The 25,188-nt window shown below is 36.4% G+C and overlaps 1 protein-coding gene across 2 annotated transcripts; it reads right to left on the bottom strand.

The window, feature by feature from the left end:
• Positions 1-15,109: 15,109 nt before the first annotated feature.
• LOC105076851 (olfactory receptor 4F3/4F16/4F29-like) lies at positions 15,110-18,660 on the bottom strand. Of its 2 annotated transcripts, XM_010965081.2 has the most exons (2): positions 18,651-18,660; positions 15,110-16,038 (listed from the first exon to the last, which is right to left on the bottom strand). In XM_010965081.2, the coding sequence occupies exons 1-2, from the start codon at positions 18,658-18,660 to the stop codon at positions 15,110-15,112; spliced, it is 939 nt and encodes a 312-aa protein (XP_010963383.2). The 2 variants fall into 2 exon arrangements, with proteins under 2 accessions (XP_010963383.2, XP_045380185.2); XM_045524229.2 differs by lacking the exon at positions 18,651-18,660 and having other exon boundaries at positions 15,110-16,063.
• Between the last annotated feature and the right edge of the window lie 6,528 nt (positions 18,661-25,188).

Genomic DNA, 25,188 nt, shown 5'->3' with positions numbered 1-25,188 from the left:
TGTAAATAGTGAAGAGACAAATAAAATTTCCAAGCAATTGTTAGAATCTTGTTGATGATGGGAATCATAAACTTGGAAATAAGCTAGATTGAATATTTTTCTGACATGATTTAGAAATACTCAGGAACTTAATACTTAGAATTTTCAAGCAGCACATGTTTGGCATAATAAGCAGCATGTAGTGTCAAAAGAGACAGAGATCCTTGGGGGCCAGAAGGTCACACTGAAATTGTTTAGCCAAGTTATACTCTGGGCAATACAGCAAGTGAACCTAAAAGTGACCTGATACATTGAGAAAGTAAAATATGGATAAGAGATTATAAAAGCAAGGATAGCAATTGTAAGCTTATTGTAACTGCTGTTTCTCCCCATCTTAATTCTCAAATCTGGATTCTGATTAAAAATCACTTCACTACAATACGATGACTATAGTTAACACTGCTGTCATGAAGTTGTTAAGAGAATACATTCTAAGAACCCTCATCAGAAGAATTTTTTCTCTTTTCTTTTAATTGTACCTATATGAGATGATGGATGTTAAATAAACCTATCATTTCACTATATATATAAATCATCACACTGTACACCTTAAACTTACACAGTGTCAATTATTTCTCAATAAAACTACAAAAAAATCAACCTCATTTTCTTTCATGAGCTTTTCTCTGTATAATTTCTGCTCTTGCTCATTCTTTACAGCCTCCTTCTCTGGAAGCATGGGAACCTGAGAAGGAGATTCTTCTTGATATATAGTCCACCAGCCCCTCCACCCCTCTCCACCACCACTACCTACCTAATCTATCAAAAGATCTCAGATACAGCAGGGTCAGGGAGTCAGAGAAGTTTCACCAATTACAATTTCTCTTCTGCACAAGCACTGCCCACATCCTTCCACTCACCTTTCCTAGGACAAAATGCTATACAAAACATTGCTATTTTGAGAGAGCTGAGCTGACTAATGAGCTTTAGTAGAAGGTGGTGACCAATTGATGCATCAGAGCTCTGGGATGCTCACACTGAGGTCATCAGGCCAAGGGAATTATCTTACAGGATTGTGAAAGGATGAAGAAAAAGGGTATATAATTTTATTTTCTTACAAATATAAAGATTTACCTTTTTGTTTTTCACATATTTTTAATTTTTTTTATATGACCTAGGGGAATCTCTAATGTAAGGAAAATGTATTTTCTAATTTCTAAATGGGAAGAAGTCCAAGTTTTCCTGAAAAGACAGCTGTAGAACTTAGAAATCTGACATACTTTGTCAACTAAGTCTCTTTATGTGTTCAAAGGAGCAACAAGTACGAGTAAACATGAAAGACTTGAATAATGGAAAAGGATGGGAACACCTTTAGAAACAGAGTAGAAGAAAGACAGGGTGCAGACACAGAGATGGAGAGATGTGTGCACAGACCCTTTACTTCACAGAGAAACAATAGGAAACCAATCACAATAGTTGTCAAGAGTACAGCAAATTTGAAAAATACAGGATAATTCACCAAAAGATTGGTTAATGCAAGGACACACAATTAAGTACATTAGGATTATTTAATTCAAAATAAGGCCCAAAATACAGTGTTATTGAATTTAAAATATACTAAAAATGAAAAACATTAAAATAAAATACATTTAAAATAATAGATTAATAATTACAGACATTTACATTCTTCTGCTACAGTAATTCAAATAGAACCATAGGAAGCAAAAAAAATTGAATGAATTGATAATTCATAAGGAAAGAAAATTTATTGGACAATAAATACATAAAAATACAAAACTTGAAGGCAAAAGTTTGGGGTACATCCTTTCAACATTATGAGGACAAAGCCACCCAAGGATTATCTAGGAGAATGCACTTAATTCATCTTGCTATTAAGTATTGGTTGAAGGGCATAGACATAGTGAAGTTCCCTTCTTTACTCAGTTTTTTGCTCAGTAAAGATGCATGTAAGTTCTGCACATAATAAAGAATAGATAACCCCAGAATTGATGGCCTGATGAACTTTAACCACTTTTATATCTAATTCAGCAATCCTGTTATTATTGACACACAATTATTGATATTATTGACACACAATATTTTGTAAGTTTAAAGTGTACTATGTGATGGATTGACACATATATACATTGCGGAGTGATTACCACAATAAGGTCAGTTAACACCTCACTGCCTTGATAATTACCATTTTCGTGTGTGATAACATTTAAGAGTTATTCTCTTAAGTTTCTGCATATAATACAGTATTGTTAAGTACTGTCACCATGCTGTACATGAGGTGAATGTACAGAATGTGCTCATCTTATAGCTAGAAGTTTGTACCCTTTTAACAACCTTCCACTAGTTCTTTGCAACCACCATTCTACTCTCTGTTTTTGTGAGTTTGGCTTTTTTAGATTCCACATAAAAGGGAGAACATTTAGTGTCTTTCTGCCTGACTTATTTCACTTAGCATAATACCCTCAAGGTTCATCCAAATTGTTGCAAAAGGAGGATTTCATTCTTTTTTTATGGACTGAATAGATTCCAATATCTATCTATCTATCTGTCTGTCTGTCTATCTATCTATCTATCTATCTATCTATCTATCTATCTATCTATCTATCTCATAGCTTCTTTATCCATTCATAAATTGATGGACATTAAGGTTGTTTCCATGTCTTGGCTATTGTGAATAAAGCTGTAATAAGCATTGAGGTACAGATAACTCTTGGACATAGTGATTTTATCTGCTTCCGATATATGCCCAGAATTAGGGCTGTTGGATCATACAGTAGTTCTACTTTTAATTATTTGAAGAACTTCCGGACTGTTTTTCATAGTGGCCGGTCAGCTCTGGTTCAGGGTAGTCATTCCTTGTGGTTTGATTTTACACCTTAGAATTTATTACTCCTCAGAATTAATTGCTTCTGTTTTCTTTTCTCAATTTGTAAAACTGCTTTTAGACATAGAGTCTCATAAAAGTTCATGAGTGAAAAAGTACAATTTCTCACAGTATTATATGACCTTGGATCCTTATCCAGTCACTTTGTGAGTTTCCTTTCCCTTAATACAGGTAAAGCTAAGAATATTGCCTGACACATAGTATGTACTGTGTAATATTTGCCATTATTATTTTTACCAATGAACTGAAGACGTAAAGCATTAAATCTTTAATTTGGCAGGTGACACAAAGCAATAAAAGTACATATCAGTACAATGAAAAGACAAAATAATGGAGATAACATCACAAGATATTTGTGCATGTGCATGTGTATGAGAGAGAGAGAGATAACAAAAGTACAAAGTAGAAGGCAAGTTTAATGTACATTTCAAGATAAAGCAAATTTCATTTTTAAACCGACAGACTCCAAGCAAATGGCTACAGTCCAGGAAAGGAACCCCGGCTAATTTTGAAATTGATAAAGTCTTTTCAAATATTATCTCACATAGTCATAAGCATAAACCTGTGAGTTCTATTGGAGACTTTGAAGAAAATGAAATTCAGAGACGTTAAGTGACTTGGGTAAGATAACACTGCAAGTAAGTTGGTGCTACTGGGATAAGAATATCTAAATTTTAACTGCAAATTCTGTGCCAATAAATTGCCTTTCATTTTAGACTCTTGTGAGGCAAAGCCTGATAGTTGGGGGGAATAGAACAAATGTATATATTGGCCACTCGAAATCTGCTATGCCTCCTGTTTTTATAAACAAAGTTTTATTGGAATTCAGCAGTGTCTATTCATTATGTTGTCTATGGCTATTTGGATAGTATAACAGCAGAATTGAATGGCTGCCACAGAAATCATACAGCCCACAAATCTAAAACTATTTATAATCTGGCCCTTCAGAGAAAAAGCTTGTCAACATTTGATCTACTTGGCTGAACTAAAGTACATTTTTCAGCATAAGGAACAAAGCATGAAAGCAGGATTTGTGAATTAGAATGTGTAAGTAACCACAGACCTGAAAGCTGTTTTCTACTTTTTACTCATCACCAAAAGACTGAAATGACAAAGGAGAAAAAGAGAAAAGGGAGATAATGGGATACAAATAGATAATGAAGCATGATGTTAACAAAAGGAACCAACTACAAGGCAGAATACTTTTAAAACAGTAGTATGCTCATCCTAAAAAACAAACTTATTTACATCATTATTTAATGTGTAAAATGTATTACTGGCACTGTTATTTGGCAACTGAAAAGTAAGAGTTATTATAATCTTTGATTTCTATACTTTTAGTATAAAAGCCCCTCTTTCTTTTCAGAGAAGTGTCACCCATTCCTTAATGAGGACAAAGCAGACCCACCATCTGGGTGATGAAGGTCATGAATGCTCAGTGATGTACAGCAGTGATGGAAAACTTTGTACATATTGAGGTGTGGGGAAGCCATTCTACATCATATGTGATTTAACTGGAACTTTAGTTGAACCAAAACAGCCTGTTTTCAGTCTAGTAAACATGTCTGGTATATCTCTTTAAGTATTAAAGAAAAGAATGCATTTGAAACTCAAAATGAGGTTAACTACGGTTCAGGCATTCAAAATGGAGCTGGAAGGCCATTGTGAATGTGGCTTCAGACATATCCCTGTATTCCTGAGAACTTCAATTTTCTGAATAGTATCAGAATCTAGGACACCACCAGTTGTTCTCAAAACAGTATCTGCCAACAGCTGCCTGCTGCAACCTTATAGTCTCAAGGTCTCCTCTAGTAACTCTGCAACTATTTTGGATTTCCCAAAACCCTTGTTTAACAAGCACCTTACTTCTTGCCAGCCTCAATCCTAATTTCTGACAATTTATGAAATTTTGCAGTTTTTGCCTTTATAAGCCTCCCCTCTTTTGTAGTCTGTGGAGCACAATTCAAGTTCTTCTTGAATCTGTATCTCCCGAGCTACAGTCCTCAGTTTGCTTCAGTTAAACTCTTCTATTCCTATTATAAACTGTTCATTGATGATTTCCATCCACAGTAGAAAGATGGTCCCTGTTCAGGCTCAAGATGGCGACATAAGGGGGTCCTGGACTCCCCTCCTCCCGTGAACACATTGAACCTACAGCTACATGTGAAACAACTTCGTCTGAAGAAGGTTTAAAATCTGGCTGAGCAACTCCTACACGTCAGCCCAAGGAGAAAAGCCCATAACAAAGCAGGTAAGGCGAGGCCGGGGCACAACCTCCTCCTGACCTCCCCTCCCCCACCGCCGGCGCACCGCCCCACAGTCTGAGGAGCTCCCAACCCAGAGCTTCTCCCTGAGGGGCAAAGGGTTTGAACCCCACACCAGGCACCACCAGATTTTAAGACCTGCACCTGAATGACAAGCCTCCAAAACATCTAGCCACATAACACCTGAGAATCGGCTCTTAAAGGGCCGGAATTCGGACTCACCTGCCCGGCCTGGCGCGGGAGCCGCAGACTCAGGGCCGCCCAGACGGTATGAGAGAAGCTCGCTTGCTTTTTCCCTGTCCTGGTGACTCGGCCTGAGAGGCAGGCAGCTGGTTGGATACACGTCTGGAGGCTGTCCGGGGCCTCCTAAACATAGCCTGGCGCCATCTTCCCGCTCTGGTCGCGCTCCAGACGCCGGGACCTCCCTCCGCCCCCGCCCCGCCCCCACCTCGCCCCCACCTGTGGGGAGTTTTCACACGGGGCTGGTGCCCTGTCTCTGCAGCTGCACCCAAGGGACGCCCCTGGAGCACCTGGCTCTGGTGGCCCGAGGTCCTCCAGTTCCTGGGTCCCATGGGACTGTAACAATTGGACAGACAGTTCTTGGCTGGCTACCACCCCCAGGGCACCTGACAGACAGCAGACTGACTCACCCCCAGGCTTTCTGTGATTATCTCCTCCTGGAGATTCGGCCTGAGGGGCGGCTTCAGGTGTGGCCCCGTGTAGGGGCCTCTGATGGACCTGCTCCAGGGAACAAAGGCATCTCTGTGCTCCCTCTGCCTCACTACAGCTCACCTCTGTCTCCCAGACAGGACCATACTCCTCTGGAGCCCCAGTTTTTGCGAAAGCCACCCAGGGAACCCCTGGAGATTACTGGGCTCTCGTGGACAGTGGGGCTTATACTGTGGCCCCTCAGGACTGTACCTATTTGCAGACTTTAAAAGCTGCTGCCTAAGGGCCTAGCCTCTGAACTGCCTGACTTTAGGGTCCTCCCACTTGGGCACTGACAGGTCTTGGCACCCCCCTCAACTACCGGGACCAATAAATATAAAATAGGGTGCTTGGAAAATCATAAATGTTTGAGAGACAGCCAAGAGCTTGGGCAGGGTTGAACCATAAGCTTCATCTCCTATGCAAGACGCTCCTTCAAGACTAGGAGGGGTGGCTGTTTTCTCTAATGCAGAGAAACCAACAGAGTCAAGGGAAAAAATGAAGAAACAGAGGAATATGTTCCAAATAAAAGAAAAAGATAGGAAGTACTTCAGTCCAATCTACTGATTTCCCCAAAGATCAGACAATAAGAAATGACAAGTCTCTCACATGATTATGTAAATGATTTTTTTCTGATCACTTTTTGGAAGCAGTGGCTAACTCATATGTAACTATTTAAACAACTGGAAGTTTTGAAAGTATAAAAAGCCAAATAAATTTGGAACATCTGGTACTGTCCAAGTATAATGATTCTAAAAGAGATACATCAGAAGGAAGACTTGGATAAGGAAATAGAAAAAATAGGGAGTCTGGAAATAGGCCTGCTGTTCTGAAAAATGAAAGGAAGCAACGCCAAAAACTGGATACCAGAAGACATTAACATGGATACGGCTTGTGTCTTCAGAGATTCAAAGACAAGAGTTGCTCCTGGTTGAACACACACACCTGGAGGAAGGCATCCAACTTCCCCTGAAAGAGTGATACTGAGCCATTTTTGCTCTAAGTCAAACTGAGTTTGTTCTAAAGGTAAACTTCAAAACCTTTTGTTCTCCAGGATTTTAATCTACCATGATACTCTTCTTAATTCAAGGCCATTAAAGTTACAGTGACCCTTTAACATTTGCTCTCTAAACACTATCATTTGTTTTGAAGATTTACATGGATTTGGCCAATCTCCCAGAAGACATTCTCCTCTTTACTAAGTTTATAGTTGAAGAAAATAGAATGAGCGTCCTACTAACAAGCCCCTGGAAATAAACCACTACATATATAAAGAGCATTTCTGGTCCAGCACACATGATGTATCAGTGGCATATCTAAATCACCCTGACAACTATTTGAGGATTCAGTATCTCTCTAGTATGACCATCCTTATGATTCATCAATTTGACAGTCCAAAACTTTTCTGCTTCTAAGTGAACTTTTAGTTCTTTATTTTCAGCCTGTGTCCACTGGTCTGTTGCTCTGTGAAATTAGAATACAGATGTTATCAAGAACCCTTTTAAATAAATTCTTACTGTACTTGAGTTAAGTAACTAAATTAAGTTGTCCCTTTCTTTTACCTTTCCGTAAGATCAATTTCCATTCCCCTGGATTCCTAAATGTGTTATTTTCTCTCAACCTTTTTTTCTACATCTATTTGACATTGTGGTGGCTAAAATTAGAGAGGGAGAAAAAAAAAAAACCAACCAAAATGCCAAACAAACATAAATCATAACAAAGATTAATTCTCCTTTCATACGATTAGAGCAGATTTTCTACACCACAGCTGAATATGATGGTAGGTGTGTAATTAGACATGCAGGTAGGGTCAGGGTAATCCTCAGGAAGACAATTTACCAGTCTATTCTTCTCCAAATTCTCTGTGCATCATTTGGTTTTAATCCCAAGAAATAGCCTAGAGAACTGGCCTCTAGATTATTTTTTTAAACTTTTCTATAAATACAGAAATAAAACAGAATAAGTGGTCTTGACATTTAACTTCTGTGGTTATTAATTTCCTTCACTCCTATCAAACAGATGAATGAGATAAAAGTAAATAAACTCTTTTCTAAGTCATCATTTGAACCCCCAAATGCATTGCCTGTGCTGAAGACATTGTATTGTACTGACCCTGACTCTCTATGGCTTTAGTTTCACTCTGGAAGGCTAAGACACACTTCTAAACATCAGATAAAAGTCAGAGTCAGTTATTTGCCCTCCTCTACAATCTATAGGCCCTTGTACACTCCCTAATGAGATCTGTTCCTTCTTTTCATTATAACCTATCTACTCACAACCAAAAATTTATTTATATCTGTAAATGAAGATTCTGCCACTAAGACTATTTTTCTGAAACTGAATTTAATAGATTAAGCTCAGTTTTTTCCTGTTGTTACCTGGACTTCCCGTCTTCTCACCTACCTGTCCCCAGGCGCAGCATCTTCACAGAACAGGAGTACGTTGGTAACTGAGCTGCTTGTGCCACTGCTAGCTTATAAAAAGCTGAAATAATTTTAAAAGTTAATTAATTAACAGCACTGGAGAACAGTGACCAGTGTTGCTGCAGGTATTTACATTTTGTTAACTTAGCTCATGTGGTCAGAGGGGTTGTCCCTGGAAACTCACTGGTTTGGAAAGAATAACTGAAAGAAAGATCTTTACTGGTCACTGGAGAAGAACCAAAACTAAAACTGAGACTGGATATTTTAAGAACATCACCTTTGGCAATTTTATCTGTCAATTCTTATTCCCTCATTGGTGGTTTAAATTGAGGCAGAATTCCTGGAAAATTTGAAGACATTTAATCAAAATCATACGGATTTCACTATAAATTTCAATCAGCTGAAACACCCGTATTGCTGAATAGGCAGGAGAAATTGCTTGAACCTCTTTCACCGTTAAAAAAAAATGATTTTGGAGTGAATAATAGGGTGTGCCATCATTCATGTTGGATAGTCGCAGCAGCTGAGCTCTGAAGGGTGCATAAAAATAAAATCAATGAAAAATTCACTCCTATAAAAGAATGATTTCTTTGAATATTCACTTTCAAAAGGGATGCCTCCAGAACATATGAAACAATGTCCAGCACAGAGCAGACCCTCAATGAATGTTTGATATGAATGAATGATGTTATTTATTAAATGCAGGAAACTGATGTCCACAATTCACTTTGAAATGCATCAAAAATGTATTGATACATGGCTAGATGGATAGATACGTGATAAAGCAAGTATAGTAAAATGTTTTTTCCCTGTTTTATTGAGATGTAATTGACATAAAGCCTTGTATATGTTATATACATATAACATATGAATAAGTTATACAACATAATGATTTGATATGTGTGTATACTGCAAAATAGTTAACATACAGTTTAATTAAATCCATCACTTCACATACAATTGTTTTCTTGTAATGGGAATTTTTAAGATCTACTCTCTTAGCAACTTTCAAATACAGGTCTCCCTCAACTTATGACAGGGTTATGTCCCAATAAATCCATCATAAGTTGAAAATATCTAAGTTGAAAATGCAGTTAATACACCTAACTACTGAATAGAATACTGTAACCTAGCCTATCTTAAATGTTCTCAGAACACTTATATTAGCCTATAGTTGCAAAAAATCATCTAACAGGAAGCCTATTTTATAATATAGTGTTGAATATCTCATGTGATTTATTGAATACTATACTGAAAGTGAAATACAGAATGGTTGCGTGGGTACAGAATGGTTGTAAATCTATCAGTTGTTTGCCCTTGTGATTGCATGGCTCACATCCAGTGCCCAGCCCCACTAGAGAGAGTATCATATCACATATTGCCAGCTCAGAAAAAGATCATAATTCAAAACTGGAAGCATGGTTTACCCAATGAATATTGTTTTCACACCATCATAAAGTCTAATTCATAAGTCACACCATTGTTTGTCAGGGACCATCTCATTCAATACAGTATTGTTAACTAGTTACAATGCCTGTGCATTAAATTCCCCAAACATATTTATTTTCTAACTGAACATTTGTACCTTCAGACCACCTTCACCCATGTCATCTACCACCCATAACCCACCTTTGGTAACCATGAATCTGTTCTCTGTTTCTATGAGTTCAGGTTTTAGTTTTGCTTTGGGTTTTTTTTTTTTTTTTAAGATACATCATACAAGTGAAATCATACAATATTTGTCATTCTGTCTCACTTATTTCACTTAGCAGTTTCATCCATGTTGTCACAAATGACAAGATTTCCTTCTGTCTCATGGCTGAATAAGATTACATCATACATGTATATAGATATATACACATATATGTATCTATATATATATCTACAAACATATATATATGTATATATATCTTCTTCCTCCATTCATCTGTCAGTGCACACTTAGGTTGTTTCTATATCTAGGCTATTGTAAATAATGCTACAATGAACATGGGGGTACTGACATTTCTTCAAGACAGTGATTTCATTTCCCTCACATATATACTTTAAAGTGGAATTGCTGGATCACATTTAGTTCTAGTTATAATTTTTTGAGGAACCTCCACACTGGTTCTCACAGTACTATACCAATTTACGTCCCCACTACAGTGAAAAAGGTACCCACCGTCTCCATATTCTCATTAGCATATATTTGCTCTTGTCTTTTTGGAATTAGCTATTTTAATAGGTATGAAGTGATACCTCATGGTGGTTTTGACTTGCATTTCCCTCATGATTAGTGTTGTTGAGCCTCATTTCAAGTATCTGTTGGTCATTTGAGTATCTTCTTTGTATAAAAGTTTATTTAGGTCCTTTTCCCATTTTTAAGTTGGATTATTTTTGTTTTTTGCTATTGAGTTATCTGGGCTTCATATACATTCTGGACATGTGGTTTATCAGATATGTGGTTTACAAATATTTTGTCCCATTCCATAGGCTGGATTTTTATTTTATTGATGGTTTCCTTTGCTGCACAGAAGCCTTTTTTGTTTAATGTAGTCCCACTTGTTTATTTTTGCTTTTGTGTTTTGTGCTTTAGGTGTCATAACCAAAAAATGTTTGATAAGGCCATTGTCAAGAAGATTTTTCCCTATGTTTTTCTTATGAAGCTTTTATGCTTTCAGGTCTTACACTTAACTGTTTACTCCATAATGAGTTAATTTCTCTAAGTGTTATAAGATGGGGGCCTGGCATTGTTCTTTGGCCTGAGAGTATCCAATTTCTGCATACCCATTTATTAAAGAAATCATCTTTTCTCCATTGAATCAAATGTTGATGTTGGAATCTAGTGGTGGGTATACAGGTATTAATATAAATTTCTTTCAACTTTGCTGTCCATTTGCAATGCTTTCAAATAAAGTACTGCAGAGGGAGTGAAGGAATATGTCTAATAAAATGATGATATTCTACTAAAAAATGTCAAGCAATGTGCAATCTCCAAAATGACACCTAAAGCTATTTGAAGGGGAAAAAAAATCATTAGAATCTAAGTGTCCTGAAAGCTAGGAATTTATTTATTAAAACCTTTTTTTCTAATTGAGTTATAGTCAGCTTACAATGTTGTGTCAATTTCCACTGTAGAGCACAGTTTTTCAGTTATACATGAACATACATATATTCATTGTCACATTCTTTTTCACTGTGAGCTACCACAAGATCTTGTATATATTTCCCTGTGCTATAGAGTATAATCTTGTTTATTCAAACCATTTTTGATCATTTTCCATATACCAGTCTCTAGACAAGGAGCTTGGAATCCAGTGAGAAGACACATGCATGGAAGTATCTTAATCCAACCTGGATAATACCTGTACTAATGCATGTTCAATGCCACGGGTAGGAACATAGAAGAAAGAACACTTAAATCTGCCTGGGGGAAACCGGGCAGACTTCCCAGGGGAAGTAGCTCTTCAGTAGGGATTTACGAGTTTGAGAGAGGAATAGGGGTAGGGGTGAGGAATGGGTGTCCCTGGGAAGACATTATAGAAGGAATTAACAGCATGCAGCATGAGACATGGCATGTTTGGCATGTTTGGCATGTTTGAGAAATGATAGTCATTTAGTACTAATGAACATTAAGCCCAGGGTGGGGAGTGGTGGGAGATGAGACAGAAAGCTTTTTAAAATAAAAAAAATGTGCCCACCCCAGACCGACTGAATCAAAGTCTCTGAGAAATGGGCTAAGGGTCTAAGTATTTTTGAAAGTACCTGGTAATTCTGCTGCACAGCTACTGTTGAAACCACTGCTCTGTGCTCCTCTCTGTACTTCCATAGCATCCTGTGCATCCTGTGCATACTTTATCGCTACACTTACCTCATGACATTGAAACTGTTTCTCTTTCCATGTCCCACAGAGTTAGAAGCTCCTCAATGGCAGGGATGCACCCTTATTTTTCTCTGTATTTCTAGTACCTTGTACATTTTATGTCATATAGTAGATACTTAATATATATTTGTTGAACTGAGCAAAACTGAAATATGAAGGATAAAATTAGATCAAAGCTAAAATGCTGACCTCTTCCAGTATTTCCCAGCATCTCACCAGAGGCTATTCATGTCCATGTGCTGATGAAGAAGGAGAGCACATGCTTCATAAAACAGACCTGTGATCAGTCAGTCAGGGGTACATTATCCTTAAGCCCCAGAATAGTCTGAAACAGAGAAATTTCAAATATGTTATCAGCTGTTTCAGTTCAGCTGGGGGAAAGAGTGTATATGTTAGAGTTGATAAAATTTTAATTTTTAATATGATCAAGGGATACTCTGAAATCTCAAAATCTCAGAGAATGACTTAGTAGCAGCAAAAATAATCAACTAATGATTTTAAAATAATTTTTAATTGGACAGAAAGCACTTAAATAACCTAATTAAAAAAAGTAAACCATCACAAATAAAGCCAATGACTATTTGATCATGACCCTTCACTGAAGGTCCCTGCTCTCTTCCCTAGGGTAAACATCCCTAGGGGTCCCTTCCCTAGGGGTAAACATCATGTAGTATGTATTAGTCCAGATCTATTTTATGCTCTGCATTTGTTTCTATTTCCCTATGTAAATGCATATGGCTCTAGTTCATTTCTTTTCATTGTTTTATAGATATTTCAGAGTATTAAAATCCAGACAGGAGAAGATGTCACATTTATATGGGTGATTGAAGAGAGTTGCTTGAAGGAATTATATACAAGAGTTAGGACAGAGTTACAAGAACCAACAAAGGACAGTAAAGGAACCCAGGACTGGCAAGAGCAGTGAACTCTTATGATCTCTGGGGCTACAGGGAGATGGGGAAGAAGTGGATTCTAGGACCACAAGTAGAAGCTGTAGGTGCAGAAGAGGGTAACCCAACAGGAGCTGTGAAGAGGAAAATAACACAGCCAGCTTCTGTAGCTTATCACAGGTTTATACTGCATGCTGTAGGACAGCACGTCACCATCCCAAGTGGTGTCCCAGCGATTGTCATTGTCACTGCACCTCAGCAGGCCATTCCACTATCAAGTCAGTTGCTTTTAAAAGTGTTGAAACATGTAAATAGAACAATGAATTCATATGTGTCTAAGCTCATACTTCATTCGCTGTAAAATATATCTCTGGTTAGATGCAACTCAATGTAGATACCATGTTAAGGATAAGACGTTCTATAAATCTGCAAATGACTGGGCTGGCAGACATGTTAAGGGTGTGTTATTCAGAGTTTGATCAGAAAGGTAGAACCACTGTGAGTGATTTAGAATAAAGGAGTTGTTGTAGGGAATAGACATTAAGCAGTGTAAGTCTATTGCCACTGAAGCTCATGCTGAGTCTGCAGCCTGCAGAACCTGCAATACGGAAGGGAAAATGGGCAGGAAGCGAAGGAGACCAAGGATAACCTAGAACTGTGTGTCTGTCTCTCACTGCTTCCAGTTTTGATGATGCAGGTGACCTGAATAAGCTGATGCTCTTCATCATGAAGATGCACTTGCACCTGGCCCAGGACTTGGAGGCGCTGAGGTGGAAACCCAGTAGGAGCCAGAGGAGCTGCAGGCCCAAGGTGTTGTCCCACAGCAGCAGGTGAGCCAGCAGCAGGCCTGAGCTGTAACGCACTCGCCCTGTTCTGGTCTTCAGAACCAAAATGGCTACTGCTTCACTTCCTTGTTCCAAACCTCACACAAACTTTAACTGTGGTGAAGCCTAACGTGGAAACATACATGAAAGGGATTCTGGAAACATAGTTCTGGTTTAGCTAAGTTGACACAGTGTGAAGCCATGAGAGCAGACAGGAAGGCAAATCCACTGTGAAATGTGCACCTATTCGTGCTGGGATAAAAGTTATGTAAAACTTTGTTTCAGTTTCTTATGGGGAGGTGGCACAGTATGTACTGCAATGTATACAGTATTCCTTACTGTGGGTCACAGTCAAAAATATGAAAGCCACTTCTGTAAGTGACCCTCCCCTTGCCAGTTAGGTATTCTCCCTTCACTTACACACCACAGCTGAACTCCTGTAGCAAAACAACAACTTCTTCAAAGTATGGAACTGCTGAGGAGGCCATTTATAATAAATACATAGAATAATTTAAAGGGGACAGCCGTAAGGGGAATTAAAAGGGGACAGAGCAGCAAATTCAGGGAATTGGGAAAAGGAGAAATAATAGAATGAGGAGAAAGAGACAGAAGAAAGCCTCAGAAAGGAGAGGGTGGGAGAAAATTTTTCCTAGCCCAGAGACCACATGTAGCTGAGGAAAAATGAAAAGAAAGAATTAGAAAGAAAAGGGGAATTAAATTTTAATGGATTTGAGTAGCATAATGCTAATCATAGAGAAAAATCCTGGTATTTCCCAGTTTTTTGTATTTCAAGAACAGCTCCCTCAAAGGAGGGGTAGAATGTGGCCAAGCTGCAGCATTACAACACGAAGACTCCGTTCAGTCTTCCCTTAGCAAACCCCTGTTAGGTACTGATAGGAATTCCTGTCTGTGAGACAGGCTTCTTTTAAAAAGAGAGACAGAGTTCTCCCTGTTCTGAAGGCCTTAAATAAATATGCCCAGTTTTGTATCTGTAATAATTACTTCATATAAATATTATTCCTTAGGAATTAAGGCTCAAGATTTCTATAAATGTTGATTAAAAATATTTCATATGTAATTCCTTTTCTCTTTTCAGAAGTGAATGTCCTTCCTTCCTAAGTGAAAGACAAAATAGACTCAATATCAGTGTGTATAATAAAATCTAAGTAGGACAAAGAAAAGCTTCTCTCTGAATTTGACCATCAGTTATGAACATCAGTAGTCAACAAGGGCTCTTTACAATACAGGCATCACTTAAGAGATCTTTCTATATCTCATTAGCTGTCTGCACACCCTCCTCATTGCCACCTTCATGTCTTGGTTCCTAAATGTATAAATAACAGGATTCAGGAAAGGAGTAAGAACTGCATCAAAGATGCCCAGAAACTTATCCAAGTGTGTAGAGGGAGATGGCCATGTATAGAAAAATATCAAAGGACCAAAGAACAAGACTACCACTGTGATGTGAGCTGAAAGTGTGGACAGAGCCTTGGATGAACCTGATGAAGAGTGTTTCTGAACAGTGAGAATGATGACGATGTAGGAAACGATCAGAATGAAGAAGGAGCCAACAGAGATGAATCCACTGTTGGCTGTGACCATGAACTCTAGTTGGTAGGTGTCTATGCAGGCAAGTTTGATGAACCGAGGAAGGTCACAGTAGAAGCTGTCCAACACATTAGGACCACAGAAGGGTAAGTTTACTACAAAAGCCAGTTGAACCATAGAGTGGATAAGGCCAGTCATCCAGGCAGCCGCTAAAAAGGAAATGCACATTCTTGGGCTCAAAATGGTCAGATAATGGAGAGGCTTGCATATGGCAACGTATCTGTCAAAGGCCATGGCGATGAGCAGCACCATCTCCACACCACCAATGATGTGGTTGAAGAAGATCTGAGCAATGCAGCCTCCAAAGGAGATGACTTTACGCTTTCTGAAAAGGTCATAAATCATCTTGGGAGAAGTGACGGAGGAAACTCCCAGGTCAATGAAGGAGAGGTTGGCCAACAGAAAGTACATGGGGGAGAGTAAGTGAGGCTCAGAAGTCACAGTGAGAATAATGAGGGAGTTTCCTATCATGCTTGCCACATAAAACATGGAGGAGAACACGAAGAGGAGAAGTTGTATTTCCCAAGAATCAGTGAGTCCTAGGAACACAAACTCTGACACCATAGTGTGATTTGCTCCATATATTGGCTTTGTAGGCATTGCTACCTGAAGGAGAATAATAAGAAAAAATGTAAATTATGATAATTATTTTAATAAATTAGATAATTATTTTCATAAATTAGAAGAAGAGCAGTCAACGTTATGAAGCCTATTTCTACTTTATCATTAAAACTGACCCTAGTATGCTTATGGCCAATAAATGTGATCACACAGAGAAATCAGTGACTGTCATGTGGAGCAGTCCTTATCACCAACTTCTCTCTGCATTTAAAACCCTCTGCTTCCTCCAAAGATTGATGCTCCAATATTATTCATGACATACAAGATGTTTAACATGAGTAAGAGGAATTAAACCATAAAATTTTTAATTTTGGGCTTAAAACTGATATCTTCTGACCCCAATCCCAAAGAACTAATCACAGAGAGGTGTAGGTCCATCAACTGTCTGTTACCAGTTTGTGTTATATTAGATACAGAGTATATGAATATTTAGAAACTTCTCTAGCAATTTGACATTACAGTGACATTCATGTTTCTGTTTTGTTTTGTTTTTGTTTTGTTTTTTTTTTTACCAAAGCCATAGTTTATGAAACACTAGAAGTTAAAGAAAAACCTTATCCTTCCACAAAGGTAATTTGAGAAACATTGCCTTAGAGTACTTAGAACATGATTTGAAAAGCTTAAAACTATTAAATGGATAGCATAGTGGAAACCATTTTGTACAAATCTGTACAAGGAGTTATCACATTTTGTTGTAATTATTTACTTATATTTAGAGCTACATCATAGCTTTGCAAAAAGAATACTGGTTTTGAATTTAGATTACAAAGACATATATATATATGTGTGTGTGTATATATATATATATATATATATAGTCTTCAGCCATTGACAACTTGATCTTGGGCAAATTACCTAAACTCTTTAAGTCTGTTTATTTACCTAGGAAATTGTAATTAGTAAAATAATTAATGTATAATCAAATGGCTGTATAAATATTCTGTAAATGTTTAGTCTACTCTTTATTTCACTTGCCCTAATAGCACTCAACACGTGAGACATAGTGAGTGAATGGAGAAGAAAATTAAATACTATTGACCAACAGGGAGCATCAAACTTCCATATCAGAAAATATATTTCAATAAAAATGAATATAATATTCATTATTATTTAATTATATTAATTAGACTATCTTATATAAGTTTAATTGATTTGCTCTCAAAGAATACTGTATTACTTAGTAATACTTACCACAAATGTAATTTATTATTTGTTTAATTTCTGCTTCCCAACTAGGCTGCAAGCCTCATAAACTTATGAACCATATCTATCTTCTTCAATTCAGTGTATCAAAAATTTAGAATCAGAAACATATATTTGCTGAAAGAGTGAATAAAATGTATTTGCTCCGGTAGACACTGACTATGTAAGGAAAGAAGGAAAAGACAAGAGTCTGGGGAATTCAGGAAAGTGAAATTTTTGCCCCTAGGAAAACCAAAAGAGAGAATAGGACTAAAATAAAAGATTTCAATTTAATGAAAGAGACTGAAATCAATGAGGTCAACTCTGGGACCTACTGATAAATTCAATATCCCTTATTTATTAAACTCTCTAGTCATTGTAGATCAGGAAATAAATATCCAAATATGTTAAATAACTTGACCAAAACCATAAATTTACCTAGTGTTAGAGCTTATACTAGAACCCAGGTTTACTGACTCAAAGATCAGTCCCCTCTCTGATTTTCTGCTTTATTTCTTCTTTTATTTAAACTTCCTGAGGATACAACTTGAACAAAGACATGTGATGGGAATTGTTGGGAGAACGATAAAGCCCTATAATAGTTGACAGCTGTCATTTATTGACATACTGGTAACTGCTGCTTTGGTCTCCATGATTAGTCACTCCTGACAATTTTCTATCACTAATTAACGTACCTTTGTGTCCTGGGGAACTTGGCATTTGCTGAAACACTTATTCTTACCTTACTTGTTATAGTAAGTACTCTTATTTGGAACAGAAGGCTTTTTGATGGATTCATGATATGAAGTGCCCATTTAATCAGTTCCAATCACCTTTCTTTCTCCAGAGGGAACTGAGACCCCTGAACAGGTTTCCAGCATGAACTAACCACTTAGAAGCCTCTATAATGTTGGCTGTATTCAAGTCCTACCTCCTTCATGAAATCGCTCTTGATTCCTTCAATTTCAGTAGTTTTCTGCTTCTAGTGTTTTATTTTAACTCAGATTGTAGGACTATTCTTCCGTCATATTTCTTCATAAGCTACCCAGTACCTACAGGAATTATTGTATCTTTAGTAAAAAGCTTGAGTGCCCCATTTGAGTCAAAGTATTTTGAGGTTGATCACCAATCTCAATGTAGAATCAGGGACACTAGCCTACACTTGGGACTTCATATTAAAGATAGACTGTGTATATGATTCCATTATTCATTGACGTCATCTCTTTTTTGCTTTTATAACATAGCAGTTATTTTTATTATTTTTTTAAAGAAGCTGCATGGGATAATGAAGTGAGTATAGGGTTCAATATCAGAAAAATTATATTTCACATTCTGTCACCTAATACTTGATGATCTTAGGTAACAAATATTTCATTTCTGAGACCCTTTCCCATCTGTAGAATGGAGAAAATTAATGTCTTACAGAACTGGGAATGTGAGATAATATATATCACCAAATACAATTAATTTTTCCTCTTTAATGCCTCTGGTAATGGAAATAACATATATGTCCACAATGAGGTCATACATAAATAAATTGTTGTAAATTAATAAGATAAAATGAGTTATTTGGAAAGTACACTGAATGAACCAGATTTATATTTATCATCATGAAAAACCCCCAATATTTTACAGTGAATGAAAAACACCAAGTTGTAAAATAATATAAATATCATTTTTGTAATTTCAAAACACTCAAAAAGTATTAAATATTATTGAGTATAAATACATACATGTGTAATAGAAGTATTAGAATTTGAACAAGAAGGCTACCCAAAAACTTCAGAAAAGCAGTTTTCTCTGGAGAGAAAAAGAGAGGAATCTGATGGAAAAAGTGTTTTCAATTTTATTTGTAATGATTTACTATCAAAAAAATTATTAAATAACAAATGTCCATTGTTAGATTTTAACATTGTTAGATTAACAAATGTCCATTGTACCAACCATACAGTTTTGGGTACTTTTTAAATGGGTGAAATATGTCATAATTTCTTTTTTAATTTAATGCATCTTCCCTGTATCCATTCCTTTTTTCTTCTCACTGACCCTAGGTCATCAGTTCTCACCAGAACTATCACAAAACCTTATCAGAATTCTCTTCTTCAGGTATTCACTATTCCAACAAAAATCCATTGGCTCTCAAAAGAGACTCAATCATAGTATTAAAAATTTAGTGTGTCCTTTTTTGCCTTCATGTGAACCACAAACTCCTAACAGAGCATTCAAAGCCCTCTGGAGTCTGGTTTTTTTAAACCTCATTTCCTATCTTATTTTTCCCACTTCCTTTCTTGCACCCCATGATCCAGCAACACCTGTATATTATCGGAAAAAGCCACACACTATACATCCCTCCATACTTTTAAATACACTGGTTCTTCTTCCTCAAAAACCTTTCCACCATCTCCACTCACTGCTCACCCTGCAAAGTAAGTGCATGCTATACTGTTTAGAACCACCCCCCCTTTTTTAAACCAGCTCTTCACAGTCTAAGCAGATTCATGCCTTCCTAATCTATGTTCCTATTCATAACACTTTATTATGTTCTAGATCATCACTTATCATATTACATTATAGTTAGTTTTATATGTAAATGCATTGAGGGGAGGAATTCTGTTTTTACTCTCATGTAATCTCAACTGCTAACAAATGTTCAGAATAAAAAAGGAGGGAGAGAGACATTGAAACTACTGCCACCAGCAAAACTTTCCTGAAATTTCAGTGATGTGAAAATTAGATCTCCACATAATAAAGGCAGCCTCAACATGGGAAAGTCAGGTTGCAATTGAAATAGTAATAGGTATAGCAGATCATGTATTTTTAATAACACAATTTGACAAAGATAGAAGAGGATATAATTGGATGATTGAAAACTATGAAAATATGGCTGATTTTGTAACTAAGGAAGGTGGATAAAAAGACTGAGAGGTGTTCTGAAGAGAAGAAAAAAAGAAAACAGGAGATTATAAAAATGAAGAAGAATTGAGGAAAAAAACAGTAACCTAGGTCAAAATGAAAAGCAAAGAGAGGAGGAAATAAGGAAAGTATGTGTATGATGACAAGAGAAGAAAGATGAAGCCCACTTTAAATTAAGTAAGTGGTAGTTTATGGGATATGATTTATATTACTTTCTGGGCCCAGTCTTCAGAAATTCTTTAATTATAGCAGCTTTTAGGACAATGTCTGCAGGTGTTTTTTAAGTGCTCATTTTTTTCAAAGACTTTCTCCATGAGTCTATTCAGTAATACTTATTTAGCTGTAAATTTATTTTCCTTTTGGATCCCTGATTCCTTCAATTACATAGGAAACCAAAATTTGAGGAAAAGTTCATTTAAAGGGGAAAGAATTATAAATATGGAACCGAAATATATAACTGATTGTTATAATTACCCTGCAATGAGTATTAGAAAAAAGGAAAGTTAGAAGTCAAAAATAAATCTCCAAAAGTACTAAAAGGAAAAGAAATATAAAACCAAATATTACAGAATATAGAAACTCATAGTTTGATGTGTGAAACTCAAATGTCAAAGTTTAAATCCACGTGGGGCATAGTCAGGATCCTATTTACACCCTGAGCAATAGTCACAGGATTCTAGATGGAGACACCAGGATATGATGTTTATTTACCTGGAAGTCATCAAATACCTACAATCAATCTCCTGGTTGATTAGGTTCGGAAACTACTTTCTCTTACGGATTGGTTTGTTCAAAAGGAAAGTTTTTAGATTGCTTTTCTCAAGTACATTAACTGTAATTACTTAACTCATTAAATATACATGGTATAAAAGAAAAGGGCCAGTTCTTTGTCTTTTAGTGTATTAATCCTTTTTCTTGAACCATACAGAATAGATCAGTCTTCCAGAAACAGACTGCCAGATATTTAATACTTTATACATGAAGAAAATATTAGCAGCTAGGTTTCCAAATAATGGAATCATCAAGTTGAAAGTTACCTACAGACTTCTTATAGTTTTGAAATTTTAAACCATTATTCATATAAATTTCCTTCTCAATCTAAAAATATGGAAATATTTATATTTCCCTCATTATATTATAACTACCCTCAGCTGAAATGTCCTGCATTTTAGCTTTCAAATTGTCATAAAATTCTTCTTCAAACTTAAGTAAAAGTCTTCTTCCTTAATTTAAGACTGTTTCTTTTACTTTTTATAACTGTGTGTGTATAAACAAATTTCAGTGTCCCTTTCAATTTAATTTTTAGGTACACAAACTAAACAAAGTCACCCCTTAGTTTTCTGTTTCAAAGACTCAAAAACCCAATCCCTATTACATTTCCTCTTAGAACTTCTTTCTTATCTAAACCCTTCTGCATTCCGCAATCAATTTAGAGAAAAAAGTTAACAGAAAACATTTAAAAATTGTAAATCACATAAAAAAGGCAGGAAAAACAATTTTAACTTCTGGTAGTTTTCACTTTGTTTTTAAATTTTGCACATTATATTTTAAGTTAAATATTTATATTAGAAATAACTTATTCATATTTGACTCTATAGGTGTCTCTTCTATCCAGTTATCAATAAGATTCTTTTCCATCTTGAAAATTTTACATGCACTTAATAAATTCGCTTCTATTTTCATGAAGATAATCAGTTTATACTTTATCTCTTTTGGAAAATCAATGGAGATTACAACAACTCTTGCCTTCTGTTTCATGTGTCACCAATTTTTCTTACCTGTTTATTAAATTGCATGGGGTGAAAAGCATTCATTTAATTGTCACTGGCAACAGAGCACTGAATCCCAAATAATTATCAATCCATTTAACTTTTCCTAATATCTTTCACATTACCCTAAAACTGTGTGATTCCAGTTATAAGTCAAGGTCAGTTTATCTTCTTGAACATGTCAATACCCTTTTCCACAATTTTTCTCTACTACTGGTCAATTTGTTACCACAGATGCTAGCTAACCTGCTTCAGGAGAACACTCATGCACTTGAATACATGACTCATATCCACAGCAGTTCCAAAACAGAATCATGTATTACACAAGCATTATTCTTCTTACTACATTTTTTCTCATTTGCTATTTTACCTGCACAAAGAAAAGGACATCCTCATAGAATCTTAGATTTTCTTGTGTTCTCTAATACAAAGTGCCATACAACCTTGATATATGTGGAAATGAAGGTTATTAACACTTCTAGAGGACAGTGACCAAGTGTGACTGCAAAGACAGGAGTTTAGAAGGAGTTCATGGATCAAGGGACTTTACCCCTAGAGACCTATTTAGTTTGACCAGAACAAAGGTCCTAAAGACTCATAATAAGACACTAGAGAAGTAGGGGAAACAACATATATTTATCAATATAGAAGAATAGAACATACTCAAAATTTTGTCATCTCGATTTATAACTTTCAAATATTTCAACATATAGCTTATGGGCTTCCAGTTTTACTCTTGCCCTAGTCCCCAGAATTGTCAGAGGCAAGCTCTTTTCCATCTGCTGGTTCAGTGCCGTGAGTCCGAAGTTGTCAGAGGCCAATTTTAGCTGTGTTCACTGGAATATTTTCCCCTGGGACACTAGGACCTTTGAAGCAACTAAACTAAACTTCACAAGAATAAAATGCATAAATTTCCATAGTAAATAATTTGGCCCTATTTTTAAAATGAACTTTTCCATCTTGGGTTTATATATGCTGGCTATAGGACAGATAGCAATATAGTGGCCACTGGTTTAGGATATATACTACATCAAACAAGTAGCATCTTAAATTTGCAAGGTGTTCACCTCCAGTTGGTACAAAATATGACCATCCACCAGCCCATTCCACCACTCCATCAGTGAGACATCCATGGGTTATTGAGTATGAGTAAGTCTAGTGAATTCTATGAGCATAAGCCTGTTGTCAGACTTCAATTTCTATAAAAATGTGTCCAGAGTCATAGTTGCACAGGACACCATAGGAATAGATAAGGCAGAAAAGGTATGTTTTAAGCCCATAACTGGTAGTGCTAGCAGGAGCACTATGGTTGGGAATGAAAAATCGGTACCCAGAATAAATTTATATCACTGTGAAGACAAGACTCTAATTCTTCCAGAAAATGTAGATAGTGAGTATAGTGAGGTGTGGCACAATAGAGGGTACTGAGGCTTTACTTTTGTATTGGCACCTTGGCCATGATGGTAGCCAGATCACCACAGTGAGGGGAAATTCATGTTGTTGAGTCTGTACAGAGACATGAACTATGCTCCTAAGGCCACTGTTCAGCACCATTTGAGAAGGAAGAGTATGTGATATCAACAAACAGTATTAGCATAAGGGTAAGAGACTGATTTGCATCACAGAGGCAAGTCTTCTTGTTCCTGTATAGTGAATAATCTCTAATAGACTTTTACATGGGCATTCTCTACGCTCTCTCTAAAAAAATCCATCCACATTCCTCTCCCTAAACCCCATCTCAAGAAATGTATACTCTTGTTCTTTCTTAGGTCTTAAACAAACACTTAAAAAATATAACAAAGAACCAATCACAACTGAAGAAATCAATTACTGAAATAAAAAAACAATTAGAAGGAATAAACAGATTTAGATGATGCAGAAGAACAGATAAGCAATCTGGAAGAAATCACCCAATCAGAACAGAAGAAAGAAAAGAAAGAAAGAAAGAATTTTTCAAATGAGAAGGGTTTATGTGGGATAACATCGAGTAGTAACATTCACATTATAGGGGTCCCAGAAGAAGAGAGAGAGAAAGGGACTTAGAAAATATTTGAAGAAATAATGGCTGAAAATGTCCCTAACCTGGGAAAGAAAACAGACATCCAGGTATAGGAATCACAGAGTCTCAAACAAGATAAATCCAAAGAGATCCACATTGAGACATATCATAATTAAAATGTAAAAGTTGAAGATAAAGAGAATCTTAAAGGCAGCAAAAGAGAAATAACTAATCATATAAAAGGGAAATCCCATAGGCTATCAGCCAATTTCTCAGCATAAACTTTATAAACCAGAGGAAGTGGTAGAATATATTTAAACCATTGAAAGAAAAAAAACCCTACAAACTAGAATACTCTATCCCACAAAGTTATCATTCAGAATTGAAAGTCACATAGTTTCTCAGACAAGCAAAAACCAAAGTTTATTCATCACCACTAAACCTCCTTTATGAGAAATATTAATGCCTTCTTTAAGAGGAAAAGAAAATGCCACAACTAGAAATAAGAAAATACATGAAATAAAAATCTCACTAGTAAAGGCAAAGCTATAGTAAAGGCTGTGGTTCAGCCGCTTAAAAAGCTAGTAAGAAGGTTAAAAGACAAAAGTAGCACAATCACATATAACTACAATGGGGAGCTAAAGAATACACAAGATAAAATATATAAAACATGCTACCAAAACCATGGAGGGGAATGAAAAGGTAGTGCATGGCATCAAAAAAGTCCCTATAGCCAAAACCATCTTGAGAAGGAAGAACAAAGCTTGAGGTATCCTGCTCCCAATATGAAACTATGCTAAAAAGCTATAGTGATCAAAAAATATGTTTTCGGTACAAAAACAGACATATAGACCCATGGAACAGAATAGAGAACTCAGAAATAAACCCACATTTGTATAGTCAATCTACAACAAAGGAGGGAAGAATATACAAGGGGAAAGATAGTCTCTTCAATAACTAGTGTTCAGAAAACTGGATGACTACTTATAAAAGAATTAAATTAAACCACTTTCTTACCCTATACACTAAAATTAAGTCAAAGATTAAAGACTTAAATGTGAGACCTGAAACTATAAAACTCTTAGAAAAAAAAATAGGTGATTATGTCCTTGACATTGGTCTTGGTAATTAATTTCTAGATCTGACCCCAAAGGCAAAAATAAATTATACGTCACACTAAAACCTTCTACACAGCAAAGAAAACCATCAACAAAATGAAAAGGCCACCTACTGAATGGGAA

This window comes from Camelus bactrianus, chromosome 6 (assembly GCF_048773025.1).
Source record: "Camelus bactrianus isolate YW-2024 breed Bactrian camel chromosome 6, ASM4877302v1, whole genome shotgun sequence".
Classification (NCBI taxonomy): Eukaryota; Metazoa; Chordata; class Mammalia; order Artiodactyla; family Camelidae; genus Camelus; species Camelus bactrianus.
Note: the sequence above shows the minus strand (reverse complement) of the source record. Positions and strands in the feature narration are given on the sequence as shown.

Excerpts from the sequence above, each read along its gene's own strand:
- LOC105076851 (XM_045524229.2), bottom strand. The coding sequence starts at position 16,063 with ATGCCTACAAAGCCAATATATGGAGCAAATCACACTATGGTGTCAGAG.